Source organism: Mycteria americana, chromosome 8, assembly GCF_035582795.1.
Source record: "Mycteria americana isolate JAX WOST 10 ecotype Jacksonville Zoo and Gardens chromosome 8, USCA_MyAme_1.0, whole genome shotgun sequence".
NCBI classification, from domain to species: domain Eukaryota; kingdom Metazoa; phylum Chordata; class Aves; order Ciconiiformes; family Ciconiidae; genus Mycteria; species Mycteria americana.
The window spans coordinates 22,642,329-22,663,191 of NC_134372.1; the positions used below are offsets into that span (position 1 = coordinate 22,642,329).

A 20,863-nucleotide genomic window follows, 5' to 3' on the forward strand; every position below is an offset into this window, starting at 1 on the left:
TAAGTCCTCCAGCTCCTCCAGATGGTGATTCACTCCACGCTGATAGAGGTGGTTGCAATGGGGAGGTGTATTATATCCCAGGCTTGTGGCAGAGGGAGCCTCTGGGATAGCTAAAATTAAATGGATGAATCCCATCTGTAGAGACAAACTGACACATGCCAGGAGTTCTGACAGAGTGCAGCAGTACTCTCCAACTCCCATGGGACAAGCTCCATTGGAAGCAATATATCCAGAGGCTACCACACAAATAGATTACAGTGAGACAGCACTGAGACCCCTCAGCTCTAGGCTGAGGAAATGGGCATATTACTTTTCTCACATCATCAACCTTCTGTCTGAACTCCACACATGCTCCCTGGTCATGGCAAGGAGCTAGAGCTGAGCACCCTGAACTGCTGTGAGACTCCCCAAAGTACTTGAAATGGGGACATGTTTTTGGAAGATCTTGTTCTGAATGCGCCTGCTGAACCTTTCTGAAAATGTTGGACTTAAGATAGAACCCATTCTTCCTAATTCAGCCATCAGTGTTAAGGAAAAAGTATCTCCTGGCCTCTTTAATGCATTACTTTGCAGCATTTACATTATTTCTTGTACCTAAAAGCTAAGCTAGGCTCTTCTGTGTTGATCCCAAAGAAGACTGGACCAGTAGTTTGGAAATGTTCAAATACCTAACTACTGTATGTATGACAGAAGGCTGTCCAACAGAGAAAGGCAGTGAGCATGGGAGAGTTGAGGAAGGAAAAAAGGGAAAAAATATGGAAGAGATGACAAAAATGTTTCATTTTCACACTCTTCATCTCAGCTGCAGCACATCTGTGTGAGATTCAGGTTGGATCCCATTATCCAGATTGGTACCATATCGGCTGTTCAAAGCAGGGCTTGCTGAAGAGTCAAGTGATGCATGGACCTTACACTCAAGTCCCCCAAAGGTTGACATTCAGCTGAAGTGGACTGAAAGAAAAAATTCAGTTGGATTTAGGTGCTACCAGTAGGGTGGGTACTCTGTGGACCAACTGTCACAAATTTTGTGGTGGATTTTTTTCTCATCATTGGACACAAAATAAAGTCCTACACTTACTTGATCCGCAGTGACTTTGTGACTATGTCTTTCTCTATAATGCATTTCACCTGTTTTAAAAGATGAACAGATGAAAACATTTAATCTAAAATATCCTTATAGGAGTAACACCTCAAGACAAGACGGCTCTCACCGAACTGTAGATTTATAGGATGATTAAGAAGGATAAAAGCCTTAGCAAACAGCTGTGAAAACTGGCCCTACGCTCACATGGACTTCAGGTTGCCGAAGAACGTCATTAAGATGTTTAGTTACCGCATGCGTTATTCCCCCCAAACATGCTTGGTTCCCCCAGAGGGCTATCTGGATCAGAGATCATACTCCAAGGCATGAAACAAAGTAGACAACTAACATCTGAGATCAGCAAGACAGACTATTGATAATAAATTGTACCAACAAGAGTAATACTTGCAGCACCCTGGTCCAGGCTTCCCCCAGGGGGTACAGGGAGCAGTGCAAGACAGTCCCGTAATGCTGGGGACAGAGGACACTGTGCTCATGTTAAGGGCTGGACAATTCATGGGATCTCCAAGTACAGAAAGTCTGCAAACTTTCCATAAACTTCACAGCCATTTAGCTTGTCCAGTACTGTATCAATAAAAATAACTTGGTAGACCCCAAGAGTCTAGATACCTAACAATAGAGTATTAGCAAGCTGCTGATTAGCATGCAATTAACTTTAGGAGATCTCAAAGGGTAACCTGTACTGCCATCCAGGAGAAAGGAATAACTCTGTTATGATAAACCACAAATGCCCTGTAATTACCCAGCCACACCACCATGTAGTCATCACCCTGTAATTAAGGGGTCAGCAGTTATCGTGTCATTGAAAGGAAGGTGCAGAATGTTTGTGGAATTTAAAATGCTGCTAAATACTATTTTAGGGTTCAGATGAGTAAGAGGTGGAGGAGGAAACAGAAAGGTAGGTAAAAAAAGAAGTATTCTTCTGCTTATCATTTTCATATTGCAATCAACAGGTAGGAAACTACTGCTGAATAAGTGGATTGAAGTGAATTGAACAGAGAAGCTGAAATTCAGATCTAGACCTTCCCAGAGGAGCTTGAAGTGGTACATTTATCCCTCTGCTCATGGGGACACCTCACCTCAGCGTGAGGAGCAAGCATCCAAAACCCACCTGTCAGAAGGGTCACTTTTACATGTCAGGGTGATGACCAACACTCCTCCGGCTGCAGCCTGGTGACTTCAGAGTCAATGGGATCATCCCTCAGAAATATAAGAAGCCTCTCAGCCAATAAACCTACACTGCTCTGCTTCCACGACAGTTTAGTCAGCAGCATTGGGGCCAGTTTGTGTGCCACTGTGGGAACATGCAATTCTGTTTCCAGCACAGAAAGCCTGACACAGACACTGCAAGTAGAAACAGTTTATGCTTTTCTGGCTGAAAAGGCTCCATGAAAGCAATTTCCTTGGAAAGAATGACTGATGGGAAGACCCAGACATCTGATCTACAGGAAATGCGTTATGATAGGGAAGGAATCATGCTGCTAAGATCATTACACAGATCACACCCAATGACAGTGCGGTGGATGCTCAAGAAAGATGATTGTTCTCATCTTGGAAATACCCATGCTCATCATCTGTTGTTGGAAGGAATCTGTAATGCCAATGCAAGGGAAATGTCCTGCCACACAGCAAATTGATCAGGAGCCAGACCTATCACACTAAACTTTTGATGGCTACAATTAGGGAGTCCTGGGAGACATATCAAGCTGGGAACTCAGCATATGCTTTCATATCAGCATCCAGTGCAAGCAGAATTGACCAGACAGTCTGCGATGCAAGACTCCGATTTCTCAGCTCGAGCTCTTCTCTTACATGTTTCCAGATTACTACACTGAGTACCATGCAACAAGAGTAGCTGTCTTTCTCCCCTTTGAAAAAGGGATTTGATGTCTGAACAACAGACTCTTAGAGGAGCCCAAAATTGAAGAGAAAGCCTGCTCTCCCAATGGATAGCAGAAAATGCTCCTCTGTGCTTCCAAAGCAGACCAGTAGGACGACTCCAACTACAAATTAAAATTTAATTTGTAAAGAAACTAAGAATAAAATATGGGATAAAAATGGAGAATATGCTAGATTACATTGTATATTCATGTCAGCACTATTCCAGGATGTTTACAGGCAGGCTACAGACTTCAACTTTAATTAGGTCACAAAGTAGAAAATGAAAATGTTTCACTAAACAAGAAGATGAATGGTATGACATTTGTCCTCCAGATCAGTGACAATTATTTTGAAAGATGCATAAACAGCAAAGTTAAGATGAAATTTCAGCTTCCCCAGACAAGAGACAAGCATAAACATAAAACTTCATCCCAAATTTCTAAATTGTTCCATGAATCACAAGTGGAAAGAATCCCAATGTGCAGACTTAGGCAAGGTACAAATGTTCCCGCTCACGATGTTTAGCTTTCAGTATCTCAGTCCCACTAGGAGTGAAATAGCTGCCAACGTGTTTTACAAAACCTTTACAACCAGCCAACCCAAAGCCTGGAAATTTATTAATAAACTTCCAGCAGGGTTTTACAAAGACCTGAAAGGTTGCTTGTAGAAGAGAGAAGATAGAGCTAGATCTTGATCTGATGTAGAACAGGCAGCTATGAAATACAGGTGCTTTAAATACAGGTCCATAGCTTTAAAAGAAAAAGTTTCTTAAAAGGAAGGATTATTTTGGACATGCTTCTGATTTCTGGAGAGACCTGCAAGACATAGTTGTGCCTATGAAGCTGGACCCAGGAGACAGCTGTCAATTGGGTGAGTTTCCAGTACCCACTAGAAGGTCTCATATTAGAAAGGCTTCCCGACTCTTTTGTGATATTGCTGAACTTTTCACCCACGTGTGCCAGCAGAGATGAAGATCTGACTGCAAAGGCAAAATGGTCCCTGGATACTAATGCTAAAGATTCATTCAGGCTGTGGATCAACAGTTTGATGTGTTAAACTGCTGTTCTCACTAGTGCATGGGCAGCCAGACAGAGACACCTGTGATCTGTGACTCTGCAGGTACTTGTACCAGGGCCTTGGGAGAGACATTTGACAGCTAAAGCTATGAGTTTGTACTCATCACAATCAGCACCTCTGGAGGATGAGACATCTCATCCCAATGGCAGCGCTGGAGTTCAATTAGCCAAATCCTCATCCTTGGGTGCCAAACCCTCTGCAGTGACTATGAAGGAAGCCTGGAGTATGAATTTGGACTCAAACCTCTAATACAGATGTGTAAAAGCCCACTGAAAAAATAATGAGGGTCTGGCTGCACTACTGCTGCAAAGAGAGGAGCAGGGAGAACTGGGGTCAGAAGATGAGTTCATGACATGAACTCGGATTGCCAGTACAGCTGGTTACTCCTTGCCTGCACACTACATTCCCCGTGGCCAGGGTCAGGGAGGATTCCTGCTTTAGGCCACATTTTGGAGTTAGGATCTTCCAGCCCTCTGGTTTCATCGGAGTTACATCATAACTGCAAATCTAACTCCTGAAACTAGCAGACGATATGACTTTACCATCATATGTACTATGCAGTATATATATTAATTATATCTGCAACTATAATTGTATGGAGACATAGAAATATGAAGACCTTGATTTGAGAAACATTTTAGTAAGATGATTTAGTGACTCATCACCCATGGAAATAATTCTCTGTATTCTCATCTAAGAGGGCATTCCTCTGTTTCATATAGTAACTGCAGACAATCACTGTCCCCTCTGTTTACTGCCATTAATTCTCCTTCAGTCTAAATTAAAAAGGCTTTAAATGTTTCTCTAATGTCCCTCAGTTACATTGTACAGCCTCTATAAGGCTTTCCTCTTACGAGTTAGTTAAAGCTTAGACAACATGATCTTCTAACCTTGATCCATCAGCCAATTCCTTATGTGTGGATGGAGGAGCATGCACAGAGACCACCTGAGATCAGTGAAATTTCATACAGACAAAAGGGATCTAACCAGGCTTAAGTCAGCACATCTTAAGTCAGGACATCTTTTTCTTCTCAGATATGTACCTTCCCTATTTTAATCTCAATGAACGTGCAGTTGCTTGCTCTGACATCTCTCCTTCCTTCCTTCTTCTGGTAGGTTTTCTGTTTTGATGAATGTGGGAAAGCCATCTGTCATACTGTCCTAAAACTGACCTATGATAAACAGGATAAAACTTTTAAGTTTCCCTGTGAGATTTTGCCCATACCTACTGGATGTGGGATTACTATGCGTCAATGTCTCAAAGGCCTTCATCTGTGTTGCTGCCTCTTAGCAGGTTATTATCCATCTGCTGACTGATGGTAGCCAACTGTCTAAACATACATAGCCACTGCCGTGCAAAATAAACGTGCTGCCTTATGGTATGAGCCTTGCTAGAAAATGGACTATCAGGGTGGCTTAGACTAATGCAGGCTTAGCAAAAAGGCAAGCTTAGAGAGCTGACACAGTCAGGTACCACAGCTCTCTTCAGAAGTGGCACCTTACTAGGCCAGAGCAATGTGTTGTCTGTTTGCACTATGCATCCATTTTCTCAGATATGTAGCTGGTTTAGCATGCTTCTCTTTTTTTTCTCCAGTATCTCAACACATTTCCCATTACGTTTGCATTACAATGCAAGCAAAATAAAATGTAAACTCCTTATAAGCAGATAGGAATCAACCGCTGAGATACTTGCTTGAATTCTGCTGTTGCAAATTCCTACCAAAAGCAAATGCTATTCATCCAAATAAGGAATGAGCCGGGACAGACTGGGAGGTCTCCGATCTAGCCCAATAATACAATTCCTAGTGAGTTCCTCTGTACCAATCTGTTAGAAAATAGCAACAGTGTGAGCACAACATAGAAAAAAACTCCATCTTTAACATTTCCTCTTCATTTTCAAGCAGTATGGTATGTAACCAGGTATATAACCAGAATGTCTGGCAGTAGGCACTTGGTCATATGGTTGTAACAGCAACCATATAGAAACATGAGATGCAAGAAAACCTATCTAAATACATCTGATTTTCATCTTCATAATTGCAGTGGTCTAGCAGGTATTTCAGACAATCAGAGAAAACCTCCAGAGCTATCTGTCAAATAGACAAAGATAGCCTGAACTCCTAGAGAACATGCGGAGTTTTACCTGAGCAAAATCTGTATAAGAGTTTAAACCAGTGAGATAGGAAGCTGCTCCCAGAAGGAAGATACACAACCTCTGGCATAATGCTGGATGCTGTACCATCTCTATCTCTGGCCCAAATTCAGCAAAGTATCTGCCATATCTTTTCAGAACAGCATCTTAAATTTAGTTCACTCTGCAGAGACTCTTGCTCAGCCCTGGGATCTACTAAAAGTCATATTGTAGTATTAAATATTTCTGTTAAAGAATTAGAAGGCTCCGATCTAGGCCTGAAAACCTAAAATACCCCAAATGCATTTAAAACAACACCAGTGTAGGTGTCATTGTTTACTATTTAAGTATCTGTCAAGTGCTGGAAATGTTCTCAAAACATGAATCAGGACAGAGCTATTTTCTTTCTAGTGGAAATGCCTGAACCTCATTTAATCTGTTTCAGCTTTCAACCTGTCAGAACCCATATAGGATGAAGCACTGAGTGAATTATAGAGCAATAGCAACTTCTACTGTGCCCTAATTATTGATTAAAGTAGAAAGTAAGCATTTGCACAGTCCAGACTCAAGTGAAATGCCTTTCCTATTCAGAATGGCAACTTCAGTGCATGCTTTTCTGCAGTGTTGCTGCTAAGTATATTACCTAACTGTGACCTGAAAGTGAAAACAGCTATAAACACACATGAATCATCTTCTTAGATGATTTTTATCCAAGTTCAGACAAGTAACCTGGATTGTTAAGCTGTTTTTACCTTATTATCCTGTAGTTAAAGCAGAATTGAGGTAGGGAAATGTACATGTGTCTGTTTTAAAGTTGGCATTGTTCCTCTAACACATGAATAAAATTTAAACAAACCTCATTCCCATAAAAAGCTGGATTCTGCAGGCTGGGGGAAAAGGACATGCTGTTTACTCTTGCCATTAATGTTCTGAAAAGGCATTTTCCTGACATAAAACTAATTTTCACCCCTGTTTTGGTTTTGCAGCATGGTAGCAATAACATTTAAGCCTGTTGGATACCACCTCATGAAACATGCTACAAATCAGCTTCATCGAGTGATTTGACCACTGCTGTCTGCAGCTGGGGTCCCTGACACCATGGGCTTAAAAGCAGAAAGGAAACCCTTTTGCATCAGGTTAAAGATCAAACCAGAACATTTTGTTTTGTCATTTTAAAAAGAACTTACTTGAATGTTTTAGTCTGAAAGAATAAATCAATGGAGGTTTCAACTTTGGAAGCCAATTTGGAACAAAAGGCAATGTAAAAACATCAAGCTGTCCCAAGGGCCTCACAAAACCCATTTGCATCTTGCCTGTGTAATCTGTAGAAGGGAGTCTAATGCGAGCACTTGCCAGCTAGTAGCACGTGCTAATGAGACTCCTGCTATTGCCAGTTTAGGATGGGGACTGCAAGATTTCTTACAAAGCGGTGGGAGAGGGGGTACTGGCAATCAAGGAGTCATCATGGAGAGGCATTTCTCCTCTGCTTCCTACTAATTAAAGCCTCTTTTGTAGCTCTTTTAAAAAAGCTTATTTTTAAAGCCACCATTTGTGGTGGTCCAAATGGCCAGCATGGAGGCAGGATGGGTCACACAGAAGGTCACTGTGGCCGATGTCCTGCACTGTAACTGCACCTCCTTTCAGGTTAGTCCTTACCCAGACGAGGATCCCAATGATGCTGGGACACTGTCTGAATATGGACTCGGAAAAATTATCTGCCTTGAACAAAACGATCTAATGATGTCTGTAAGTGAGCCATCTCTGGAGACCTAGAGCCTGTAGGAACTGGAAACTAGAAACTGGGAAGCACTAAGTGGAAGGGCTGTAGAGTATTTACAGCCACTGAATAGGAGGTTAAAGGATCGGTCACTGTAGTTAGACACAACCCCATATGCAAGGCTGTCCAAACCCATAGGAGACAGGAACATCTCTGTGTCTGGGAGGGACATAGTCTGAGATGCCAGTCAGCAGATTTAGCCCATATCTTGCATGGCACTGAGGCGTGGGAATCCCTGAGACAGTGGCAGCCACCAGTGCGACCTCTGGGGCTCCAAGTGCGCACGTGTGCCCTGTCCGGCCCTCTGAACGTGCTCCAGGATCTGACTCCAAGACAGCCTCCAAACATCTCACCTGAACAGCAACTGATGCTTGGTTTAGCTTCTAGAAACAGAAACACAACCTAACCTCAGGGGAAATTTCATTACAGCTCTTGCTGTGATTTCCTCAGTTGGTACAGAGAGACTCACACACCCCCTCGCAAGAGTCACGGGAAAATGTACATCTCTTGCACTGCGCAGCATAGTCCATCTTGAGACAGTCATGCTAGCAGATACAACTTATCACACAGACTGTTCTCACACAGCACACCACATAACCTTGTGCCTTATTTGCATTTTGCATGAAAAGAGCAAGAAACATTAAGTTCAATCAGAAATGAAAGCAGAACCCATTCTAACAAATGGGGAGATAACAAGAGCCCCAATTCTCCTCTTGGACACGATCACAGCTCCTCTTACAGTCAAGCAGAGCTGGGAGTGCACAAGACAGGAAGAGGGCTCTTGGAGAACAGAAGAACCTGCTTTAAGGACACGACACAGAGCTACAATAACCAGGGAGAGAGAGAAGTAGAAAGAGACATACTGGAGAAGCTGACCATTGCGAAATGCTGACACCGGTCTCCTGTGAATTCGATTGGACACCTACCGGAAGAAAGAAAACCAGAAAGAGAGAAACAAGATAGCAAAATGACACCCAAACAGACCAAACTGAGGCCCCTTCTGATCCCTTCAGCTCCTATCCATCTGCTTTCAGCCTTGACCCTTACCTGCATCCCTAAGCCCTAGCTCAAAGCTGACACCAAGAGCCATCCCTGACTAGACCACTCTACATCCACCGCTGTGCCCGGGAGGTTTTAAGTAGTGTGGTGCATTTTTTGTCTTCAAACATACTTTGCTTAGGATCTGGCATGTACAATCGCAAAGGCAGTTTCTCCAAACATCTCTGTCCGAAGAATCCGTTTGGACATCTGGAGGGGAAAAGGGGAGAAATCACAGAACATGTCTGGCACCGTTCTTGAGGCTAAGGTCAGAAATAAAAAGTGCATTGTGATGAATGGAAAAAATAAGGGCTTTACGCATGTATTTACTCTTCGCTTTGCTTTAACTAGGCACCTGCAACATCAGTATTCCAGCTCTATTTTTGGCCTGGGTCTTCAAGCAGCCAGCCAAACCCCTCCTTTCCTCCTCTGCCTGCCTCCTTCCTTCTCACCTGCTAGAAGCAACAGCTGGCAGGAAGATCGAGATGGGCTGGATGCTACTTTCAGAGACTCTCCTTGGAGATGCTATCTAGACAAGACTGCCAAGAGGCACCACAGAGCGGTGAGCAGCTGCTCAGGCGACAGCAAGCATTGTGTATGGCAAGCGTCTTCCCATTATTACCCCAGAAGTACCCACAGGATGTTCCAGGGAAAAGGGTTACATTGCGGTTAGAGAGAAAGCATGTGCAGAGTCTCTGTGTTAACAGAGAGAAAGGGACAGAGAAGAAAGCTGAACTGAACAGGTCTCACATGCTGCCCAACTGCGAGGCTCTCTCAGGCTATCCCAACCAATGTTACGTGATGGGCCAGGATGTGCCAGCTCATGGGGCATCAGTTATACATTAGCAATGATGCTGCAGTGGCAGGGATGGCGCCCTGCAGATGAAGGCCACCAGGCATGTACACCAGCTCATGAGTAAGCTCCCCAGAGCAGCTCCCAGGCTGAGCCAGGTTTGGGGAGCACAGGGACGTGGGCAGGGGTGCAGTGGGAACTGCTGAACCATGCACGGAGCAGCAGCACCTACACACTCTGCGTTGTGACCCACCGCAGCTGTGGGTGAACCTGGCAAGCAATGGGGGCTCAGCTATGGGTTATCAACGCTTTTCCCCCAGGCACTTATCTCTCTCCCTCACTTCACATCTTTTCTTCTGGCCTCCTTGGATAGTCCCTCAAAGTTATCCCTAGCTTTCTAAGTCCCAGCTCTTACCTGCCCATCCCACAACTTCCTTGCTCCCTCCCTCCCCAACCAATCTCTCTCTCCTCTAAGCTTAAGAGGGTTTTATCGTTACAACTAGCATCTTAACATCTGTTTTCCAACTTCCCCAGAGTAAGTGACACTGCAGGCTCTGCCTCGTACGTGTCAGACCTTCACTCTCAGCTGCCACCCACAAGATCACACTGTCCCTCAGTGTTCAGCAGGCCCCAGCTGGTCAACAAAGAAGGGACTGAAAGACACCTCAGCAAAAAGGACGTGGACCAGAAGCCTGAGCCTGAGGTCAATGGCTTAGCTCCCTGCCAGTTCACTGCAAAGGACAGCAAGCAGCTGGAGCAGCCTTGGCACACTGTCAGACAACTGGTCCCAACCTGTGCATATGGTGGGGTGGAGCGGGGCAGGTCCAGGTCCAGGTCCAGGTCCAGGTCCCACGTGCTTACTGCCAGCCCTGTGTGGGCAGTGCAGATCTGACCCTTTTGTGCCTCCCAAAGGTATGCTAACGCCTGCTCCCAGTCTGCAGACACAGTGAAGGGGATGAGGAAGGGATGGCTTTGATAGTTAATATGACCAAAGCTTTCTAGTTCCAAAGCTTTTTGGCAGATTAGTTCTGTACTGTTGCTCAAGGGCTATGGCAGCATTTGTTGTTCTTGACAGATTTATGTTTAGATGGCATGTTACAGATATGCAACTCCAGTGGCAATTAAAAAATGTCAAGAAGAGAGATGAATTCCTGCTTCTCTCTGCTTGCTTAAGGGAACACAGACAGTTTTTTTCAGCAACTGTTTAGTTCCCTTGGGGGGAAGAGGTAGAAATTAGACAAGTCTTCCCTATTCATTATGACCAGAAAACCTTGGTTTTTAATAGTTCTCCCTCATCATGGACATACACTGATCTGGGCCAGCAGGTGGGAATCACATGTGAGGGAGCACTAGGGCCTCTCAGCAGCCACACCAGCTGTACAGACCAATGGTACACCAGCCCATCTGTCAGGCTTGCAAGGATACAGACTCCTCCGAGCTCGAGGGCTCCTCTCCAAATGGGAGAGGAGAGATTCAGCTGAGGTCTGGGGAAGGTCTTGAGGAGGCACCAGGTGGCTGGGCACAAGGCAGGATAAAGTGTAAAGATCTCCCAGCTGTGGCGATGGACATGGCTGGTGTCATTCCTGCAGTGCATAGACGTCTAATCCCTGCCTGGAGACCTGCATTAACACTTCCAGAGGGGAAGGCTGAGGCATTTGCTGACATACTGATACACCACTGCCACAGGCTCCTAAAAGAGGCCATCCTCCTGTGGGATAACCTGCTCGTACTCCAGAGGTAGCCTGAGCCTCAGTGCTGGATGCCTACAGGGGACCTGCAGATAAACCTCTGAATCCAGCATGATCCAAGGAGAAGATATAGCCAGTAAAAGGCTGCATAATCTCTCCATTCCATCTACTGTCCTCCACCTCAACACCTCCACAGCTCCAAACCTGTCCATCTTTCTGCTAAAGAACGCATTTCCCAGTTCTCCAAGGCAGGGTGCCCCATGTCCAGGGGACATTTCACCTGCTGTGCCCCTCACAGAAGAAAGCGTTGGAAGCCCTGCATGACTGACGTGGCTTTGGCACTTGATTTCTTGCTGGTTTTCTCTGCAGTTTTGGTAGGTCTGCACTGAGCAAAAAACCTGGTGCCCCCTCACTGCCCATGATTAAACTTTTCTGTGCTACATAGCATCTGGTTTTGGGGACCTGTGCTAACACCTCCATGTGGGAGTGTGCTGGGCTATTTGTGCACCCCAAACTGCTTGGGGAGAACTTAAGGGCATGACTCTGCATGAGGCTTCACTGAACTCCCTAGTCATAAACTTAAGTTTCTCAGTATCCAAGTCACTTTTGAAACTGGAAATTTGACTCCCTGGTCAGGCAAACTTCTTTGAAAAATTCACCCTCTTTTCTCATTCTTGGATGTTCATCTTGGAGTGCAGGAAAGGGAGACATACCAGTAAGGTCATTTCAATACCAGGGAGCCCAGCCAGCTCTCAAGGAAAGCCCAGCCCAAGGGGTTACCATCAGACATGAGGCTTGTTGGCCTTCCCTGTGATGAAGCACAGGAAGCTGGTGCTGGGAAGTGGAGTGAAGAAGATGCCCTGTTGGCAATCAAAGAGAACAAACTTGAGGCAGCTGGGTGATGCAGACTCACAAGGACAGCCCTAGGGAAGCATGAATTTGGAGAAACCTTTAAGAGATTGCACTGGGTTTTGAACAAGACATCCAAAATAGAAGGTGTCTTCCCAATCCTTTTTGAAGTTTATTCATCACCACTGATAGAGTCATGAACTTATTCACAGAGTCTTCAAGGGTATCCAGTTTAGCTTGCAATGTGCTGCCCATTTGTCTGGGATCTGAGATTTCATGAAAGGAGCTAAAACTGTCTCAGGCACACATCTGCAAGAGGTCAGCCAAGGCTGGAACTTCAGTGTGACTGAAGCTGCATGCCATTAAGGAAAGACTGAAAATTATATGAAAACTGGTGGAAGGAAATAAAAACCCAGAGAAAGAAATTGGTGAGAAGTGAAAAAGCAAAACAGAAAAGTGTCAAGAAGCTTTGATGCCATGACAGCTACCATATAGCCCATCTTCAGATGTCTGCAGTCAGCCTAGTGTGGGTGGGGAGAAGAGCTTTCTAGACAGAAGGTAGTGGATAACTGTCTTTATGTCTAGGACAGCTCAGGCTTTTCATCTTTAGTTACTAGTGAATCAGCACTGGGAAAAGTGACAGAAAAGAAGCCCTCATGAACATGAGCACCTTCTGTCGCCTCCCAAGCTAGCATACAAGCTGTCAAGACACGTACCGCTCTGGTGTCCCTGGGTCCCAATTCCTCATAAGCAAGGCTGCTGGCAGCAACAGTGACCAGGAGACCTTTGAAAGCATGCAGTGCTCATGGTTCCTTTTTTTTTAGCTGTCTCATACTTCCAGGCTGGTGAAGATGATTTGTTATTTATTACTATGGCTCCGGATATGACTTCTAGGAAAGAAATTTCCAGTGTGCATGGCACATGAGTCTCCCAGTCTGGACAGGAAGAGCAATGGAAAGCACCCCTTCTGCATGCAGAAACTGCTGCCTGCGGTAAGGGCTTCTGGGCAGCTCTTCTTCAGTGGCCAAGCATATGACCTGAGGGACATACCTCAAAGTTAAGGGTCACTAAGGTTGAGAGCTATGAGATGGTCTTTGGTCATGGCAACCTTCTTCCTGCACATTTGACCCTAGTCAAGAGGTTTTGGCTGGCTATCCCAGCAAAATGGAGTCCCTCCTCCTTTTGAAAGCTCTTGCAAGGACTACACAGATGGTGGACTATTTCTGCAAACATTACCTTTGGACTTCCTGGTCCACTCACTGATGTCATGGAGGCCCAATATGTCTCTCCTGAAAGGCCAAGGGAAGTGGAGAAAGCTGTGTCTGTAGGAATGGTCTTGGGGAAATACAAGGCTGCACCAACCTTTTGCAGACAGCTTGTTCCCTCTCTAGCCTGTGTGGAGAACCCCCAAGACTGCCCTTGCGTAACTCCATCCCTCTGTGCCTAACCAAGTGCATGAAAATAAAAAAAAATTGCCACATCTGAAAATTTGCTACTTGCAAATGCCATCAATAAAACTGGTCAGGGATTTTTCTGTCCGGATTCTGTTGTTACTGGAAAATGTCCAATTCTTTCAGTTTTGATCAATTCCTTAAGACTTTTTTTACCCTGTTTTGAAAACATCCACAAAGTTCTGCTTTTGGGTTCAGGATGAATTGCAGTTAAATATTTACATGGTAAAAAAAAAATGCAGTAAGATGATCAGCCAAATAAAGCATCTCAAAATGTACAAACCAAAATGGTTTGAATGACCCATTTCTATGTTGTTTGCAGACTATTTATTTATGAAAATTAAGAAACTTTGATCTTTTGCCCTGTATCAGGGCAGAGCAATAATTATTGTTAATTATTATTTGCTACTACTAATTAACAACATCATTATCATAATGTTCCTGCTGGAAGCAAAACTTTTTCTGCCCAGCTGTTGATCTAAATCTTGCAAGGGTTGGCACATTTCCTTTGCTCCCCCAGATGTTAATTAAAGTATGCCAAATTCAGTAGCTCTCATAATGCAATCCATGTTACAGAAGAATTTGAACGAGCAGGTGCTTCCAAATAACAGGATAAGGAGAAGCTGTAGCAGAAGGACACAATGCACTGATATAAGCAAATACAGAAATGTTTCAAGCATGTTGCTTATTTGTGCAAAGGGCTGAAAAAGAAGACAGTTCTGTCATTGTCCCCTGACCAGACCCAGATGATCAGGCTCTGGAGAGCCACAAAAGGCTGGACTGCACAAAATTGCTGATGGGAAGAAAAGCAACAAGAATAAATGCAGAGGTCTTATCCAGAGCAGCTAATCAAGGCATGTTTGCAGTATAGTAGAGTCCAAACTGCAGGGACACCCACTTCTGGGCTCAGGGCAGACAACAGCACAGCTCCAACTGAGCTGTGGGAGCTCAGCAGGATCTGGACTGTTGTCTGCACCAAGCCTCACTGTTGCAGGATCAGCTTCCACACTCCAATGGTTCTCAAGGGTCTGCTATGATTATACATGCATTAAAAAGGATGCATTGAACAGGATGCATAGATGGGCCACTTGAACCCAAAAAGGTACCTATCTCATCACCCAGGATAAACAGCATGCAAAACCCAATGAATGAGTCCTGGCTGGTTCAGGAGATTTGGAACAGGATGTGGACATTTTCACCCCTAGCTCAACACTGCAAGCTCTTCATTTCCAAGGACGTTGCAACACCTCCCCACAGAACTGCTCATATATGCATGGCAAAGTGGCATACTTGTGGTTGTGCAATGTGCAACATGTGCTGACCAAATCAGTAGAGTCATTGAGAGGGATGGCATAGCTCCTGACACCACAGGGGAGCTGAGAAAGCTGTGCTGGAAGGAGTACCATGGGCATACGAGATCAGGCTGATGTTCACCCCTTTGAACGACGCTTTGGGGAGCTGGCAATGTGGCTAACCCTTCGGAATGATCTTTCCCCTTTCCTGGGAAAATCTGCAGGAAACAATATACATGGAGGAGGTAAGCAAATGGGCTTCTAGGAAGTGAACATGTAATTTTGTAAACTGGTGATTTGCATACATCAACTAGTTTTAAAATGAATTGATCTTTTCTCTTTTGCTTTGTTTTGTATTTTATTCTCTCCTTGACTTTCACTTTTTGTCTGAGATCTTCCAGGCCTCTGACCTCACTCTCTCACATAACGCAATGCTGTCAGCCCAAACCCAGAGCGTCTGTTTATCTGTCAGCATTTGTAAATCCTTCAGCCCGACTCTTGCAAGCACAAAGGGTCCAACGTGATGGGGGGGTGTTACTCTATAAAGCTCTTTAAGTCTTCTGATCCCATGCAGTTTGGGAATATCCTGGCCCAGGGTACCAGCCACTTTGATTACATCAACTACACAAAAGAGTCACGAAGCATGTTCAGGTGGGCAGAGAAGGACTGTGCAGCAATGAAACTTGGCTTTTTTTCTTTGTTTGGCTGGGAAGACCCCAACTGTAGATAACATGTGCCAAGACCTAACTGGGAAAAAGAGTATTTCTGCTGTGATACACATGCTAGCACAACCCCGTGGGGCATGGCACCCAGCAGTAAAAGATTAGGGAAGCCTCAAACTACTCTAAGTTGTTGACACCAAGAACCCAATGGGCTCCAGCACTGAGGCAGACCCAAGATCAGAGGCTGCTAGCCATCCCAAGTGCTATGTTCAGCTGGACACAACAAACCAGTCACTGCTCTTCTGTGTCCCAGCTCAGCTCAAGGCCTTGAGATTTGCTTGTGTACATCCCTTCTGCAGGCACTGGAATTTGCTCTACTCAAACCTGCCACTTCCCTATAGTTATGGTGAGAAACCAGTCCAACTTGTAAGGGCTGTCTAAGCAAAATGGTCTGGAGAAGGGTCGAGAAATTCTTCCTGTCAACAAGAGCCTGGAGCTTTTTAATTTACTAGGGCTGTTGAGTCAATTCTTTATGTGTGTGGCTCAGTTGTTTCCTGGGTTTATGCCAAAAATTTGCAGAATATCTGAGGCAGATCACACTTCTCCCATCTAACTTCCAGGTGGTCTGTTTGCAGAGCCAGGATAACAGCACAGATTGTATCACATTCAGGTTTCCTTTGAAACTAGCATGTGTAGAATTTACTTCAAATTAAGGACAAAATTATGCAAGCACACAATCCAAAAAAGACACAATTTCTGGAACAGCTCCAAGTCTGTTCTGGGCTATCCCCAGGTGAAGAAAAAACATTGTCCAAAGTCTAGCTGTAGTGTATTGAAAAGAGATGGAGGAGGTGGGTTTACAGGCAAACAGTTTGTTCCCCAGAATTTAAAAGACCAGGAGGAACACATTTCTGGGAAGCCTGTTAAAAATAATAATAAAAGGTCAGCTGCCAATTTAGGTGATATCTGTAACAAATCAAGCATAAGCCACTTCAGGAGAAGAAATCATTTGAGAACCCAGCTGCTCTTTTTGCTCCAGAGTGCTGGGGGTAACATCTACAGGAAGGATCTCCTATGCTTGTGGACAGCTGCAAACAATGAAATCCACTCCAGGAAGCTGATTACAGGATAGCGGCAGGTAGTGAACAAGAACAATCTAAAATTCTGTTTTCTCATAGCTGGTATTGGAAAGGCTGGTAACATCACACGGGTGCCAGGGTGCTAGAATCTGCTTAGCACACGGTGAAGGAGGACTTCAAGCTAGCACACGGTGCCAGAAGACCCCCCAAGGCCCTGCTGACTCTAATCAGAATAGCAAAGTTGGATCAGCACACAGACACATATGTTGTTCCTGGTTCAAGATGCTCACACAGCTCTTGTTTGATCTCCAAGGCATTTGAAGAGGTTGTGTGCAGAAGGACCTATCAATCTCCTTGATGCTTATGTCTCAGAGGCATGGTGTGGCTGGAGGACCAAGGGTGGCTCCCATGTTACAGAGTTCAGAAATGCAGGTCAAAGCTTGCATCTTTGCCTCCTCTAGTTTCTCCTCCGAATCTGTATCATTGTATCTTTCACAAACCACAGCAGCAGATCTCCTGTCTTGGTGCAACGAGGAAGCTGTGAAACATTTCAGCATTTTGCTAGTTTGCAGGCAGGCAAATGTGAAGTCCATTAACAGCCTTCCCCCAGAATCATCCATGTTACTGGGAAAGCCATTTTATGGGAAAACTGTGTTCAGTTCAAATGCTTCTGCATTCCTCATTAACTAACTATTGCCTTCTGGAGTCCAGAAACTCTAAAATTACACCACTTCAAAAGCCAGGATTTCTTATCTTCAGTCTATGATATAATGATAAAAACACCCAAGGAGAATGAACATCCAGATATCTCCTCAAGCAGTAAGATCAGAAATTACTGTACTGTGTGGAAGGCATTTGGGTCCCCTGGGTTCCTGTTAACACAGAACTGTCTTTTCTGGCAGATGAATAGTGGCAGTGCATATCTTCAAAGCACCTCCTTTTGCTTAACACTTTGCTGCCCTTCCATACATACCCATTCAATTCCCATCTGGTTTTAGCAATTGGTATCTTGGGACTCATCAGAAAAGGAAATAATTTTACTATCTGCAAGTAAGGAATTAAGGCTTTCAAATGATATGAAATAATTATGTCTGTTTCGTATGGCACATAAAATCTTAATGGAATCCATCACTGAGCTTCCCCTCTGTTCATCAGCTATCATAGCAGCCTGGTTTGAAGGTAGACTGTTTCTTTGCAAGGCTGAAATTACTTTGGTTAAAACAGTCTATCTGCTGAATACACTTGATAACTACCATGTGTATCCTTCATTAGGAAAAATGAAGCCTTACCATTATAGCTGAGTATGGCAGGAGTTCAGGTAACTCTTGCTGTAATTAGAAATTTATCCAATTTGAAAAGTCTTGATCTGGATTCAAGTTCTTCCCAAAAGAAATAGCCTTGAGATCTATGCTTTTGGTACCACCACGTTGCTTACAGATAGAGATACTGATTCATACACTCCTCCAGGCTTCAAGGGTTCAGCCCTCCCCAGCATGGAAAGACTGGAACTACTGGGGCTTCCTGGGGCTACAGCTACACCAGAATAGTGGCTGTGACTTTGATTCATCATATGGGGCTTTCCCCATGTTTCCTATGGGGAACACTGGCAAGATGAACTTACAGTGACACCAAGAAGCCAATGACAGAGGTAACTACCTTAAAGCACAGGTCTGTGGTGTACAAGGGCTGCTCTCACTTCACGTACATGGGAAACGTGGAGGACCACAGCATCTGGTTTCTGTCCTACCCAGCTCTTTTCATGTCTGAAGGGGCAAGCCTGAGAGAACTGGAAGATGCGGTTCATCCTGTGTCCTCCCTACCACAGCTGATCCTGCAAAGTGAGAGCACAGGAGCTCAGCAGAATGCATTTCCACATGGTCTTTCCTATTGCTCCCTGCCAAAACAAAGGAGTACTGGGAGAAGGGAGGAGTTGTGCTACATGTAATCCAGCTCACAACCCTTCCAGGAGGGGTGATGCGTCCTTCAAGGCCTGAGGAGCTGAGGTATCTAGTGAGCATCACACCACGCAGTGGCAGTGGTACTAGGCTGACATCCACAGATGTAAATACCTTTGGCTGCACGTCTCCACGTAGAGGTCTCTGGGCCACGCAGGGAGAAAATAGTCAGCTCTGGGCTTCTCCAAGCTGGGCACAGTGATGCCTGGATCCCTAGGTGAGCTCAGAAGCTGACTGCATCTGCTCAGCGAATGCACACCCAGGGCACCACCTCATGCTCTCTCCACAGGAGCCAGGGGGCAGGTACAGGTGTGCTTCATGTACCTACATCTCCAGCACTGGCAATCAGACTTCACTTTTCATTCACAGTCCCCATTAGGCTTGGAGGGTGAACTGTGAAATGCCATTGGGCTTGCTGGCTGTGATAAGCTTGAACCAGAGGTGAAAAAGTCTCACATCCCATTCCATGTCCCTCAGACTATGCAGCCCCACTTTAACCTCTCCAAGAAATTTCATTTTAAGGATAACTTAGTATGTCTCCCTGGGTTTTTTTGCAGGTTTTAACATTTAAAGGGGAGAAATAAACAACCCACAGCCTGCCACAAAGTGGCACAGAGTGGTGAACAGCTGTGTGCTAAACCCACTTCTGGGCCCATGAGGTGCAGACAGGAGAGTTAAGAGGCAAGGGACCCCCTCCAGTCACAGAGGAGGGTCCTGGGGCTTTCCCCAGGACCCTCTGGGGCCCTCTGTGCACTGGGGAAAGCCCCCTTGCTCGAAGGGGAGGACATGTCAGTGGGGTCACAGAGCTTTGACCTAGCTCAGGGAGAGCAAAAGGGACCTGACCTTCCCTGAAGCTGTGGAGGAGGAATGGAAGAAAGGGAAAGGAAACAGCCAGGACAAACATATTCTTAGAGGAAGAGTCAAGAAAAGTGAACAGTGGCACTCACACAAAAAAGAAAATATGAACCCTCCTCCCCCACCCCTGCCCCTCTAGTCTCCCTTTCTGAACCTGCGCAGCTCAAACTGCAATTGCCAGGAGAATTTCAGAGCTACCCCTCCTCTGGCAGTTGCACAGAGGTCTCCTCTCCCCCAGCCAAGTAATTTCCATATTGAGACAAGAACTACACTCACTTACTTGCAAGACAGCTGATTAATGCCCTCGATGTAGTAGCATACCCCACCATTGACACAATAGGACTTGGCTGTTTCGTTGCATTTTCTAGCGTGCCCGGACCAGGAGGAGAGAGTTGTGGTTACTGCAGGGAAAAAAAACACACACAAAACCAATATATTGTTATTTCCTTTGTTGGGCAATTCTGTTTTCTTAGATGATTTTCAACTAGTTCATTTGCCAAAGTAAAAACCCCAGGGCTACAAACCTCATCCTGTGCCTTTAGACCCACCTTCACCTCTCCAGGTCCTGGGGCTGCGACTTGACCTTTCCTTTCCCAGCAAAAGTGGCCAAATGAGTGAGGAGTTCAGGACACACCTTCCTCTAAGCAGCCAGCATGTCAGGACAAGACGATCTTTTTGGCAAGCTGTAGGGAAAAGTGTCCCTTTCCCACCTCTCCTTGCCCTCCCCTTATACATGCATGCAACACTGCACCAGCAGGCAGGCAGGAGGCTAGGAAGAACATGTGCTGCAGAGTCACAGAGTCACAGTGGCATGCTGCTGAGGCCTGATTTGCATCATGATACTGGACTAAGATCCACAGATGCTGCAGGGGCCATTTCATTGCTCCACATCTCTGGGAAGAAATAAGTGTTCAGAGCCAGAAGCAAGTGCCCTCATTGCCCCTGGAACAGGTCCAGCACAAGCAAGAACAGCTCCATCTCTCCCTCCCCTATTTCTGAGCATTTCTCTGTCATGCCCCAATGGGGCTGTCCCAAGAGACCAAGCAGAAGTTCAGCAGTAGAAGTCAGTCGGCTCCGATCTGTGCTAAGAGGGAGGCAGCCAGCACGACTCAAGTTTCCTGGGATATAGATGCTTTTCCAAATCCAAATTTCTTTCTGGAAAAAAGCTTTCTAGCCATGTAAGGCACAAACAAAACTGACTGTACTGTGCAGAATTTCACTGCAATTCCTGTC

The 20,863-nt window shown here is 45.1% G+C and overlaps 1 protein-coding gene across 1 annotated transcript in view; it reads right to left on the bottom strand.

Moving 5' to 3' along the window:
* Positions 1 to 20,863, bottom strand: part of NRG2 (neuregulin 2) — a 178,772-nt gene that overhangs the window by 14,874 nt on the left and 143,035 nt on the right. Inside the window, exons 5-6 of the mRNA XM_075510183.1 lie at positions 19,911 to 20,031; positions 8,832 to 8,890 (exon numbers count right to left, since the gene is read on the bottom strand). Coding sequence (XP_075366298.1) covers positions 8,832 to 8,890; positions 19,911 to 20,031 — 180 coding nt within the window. The remainder of the gene's footprint in view (positions 1 to 8,831; positions 8,891 to 19,910; positions 20,032 to 20,863) is intronic.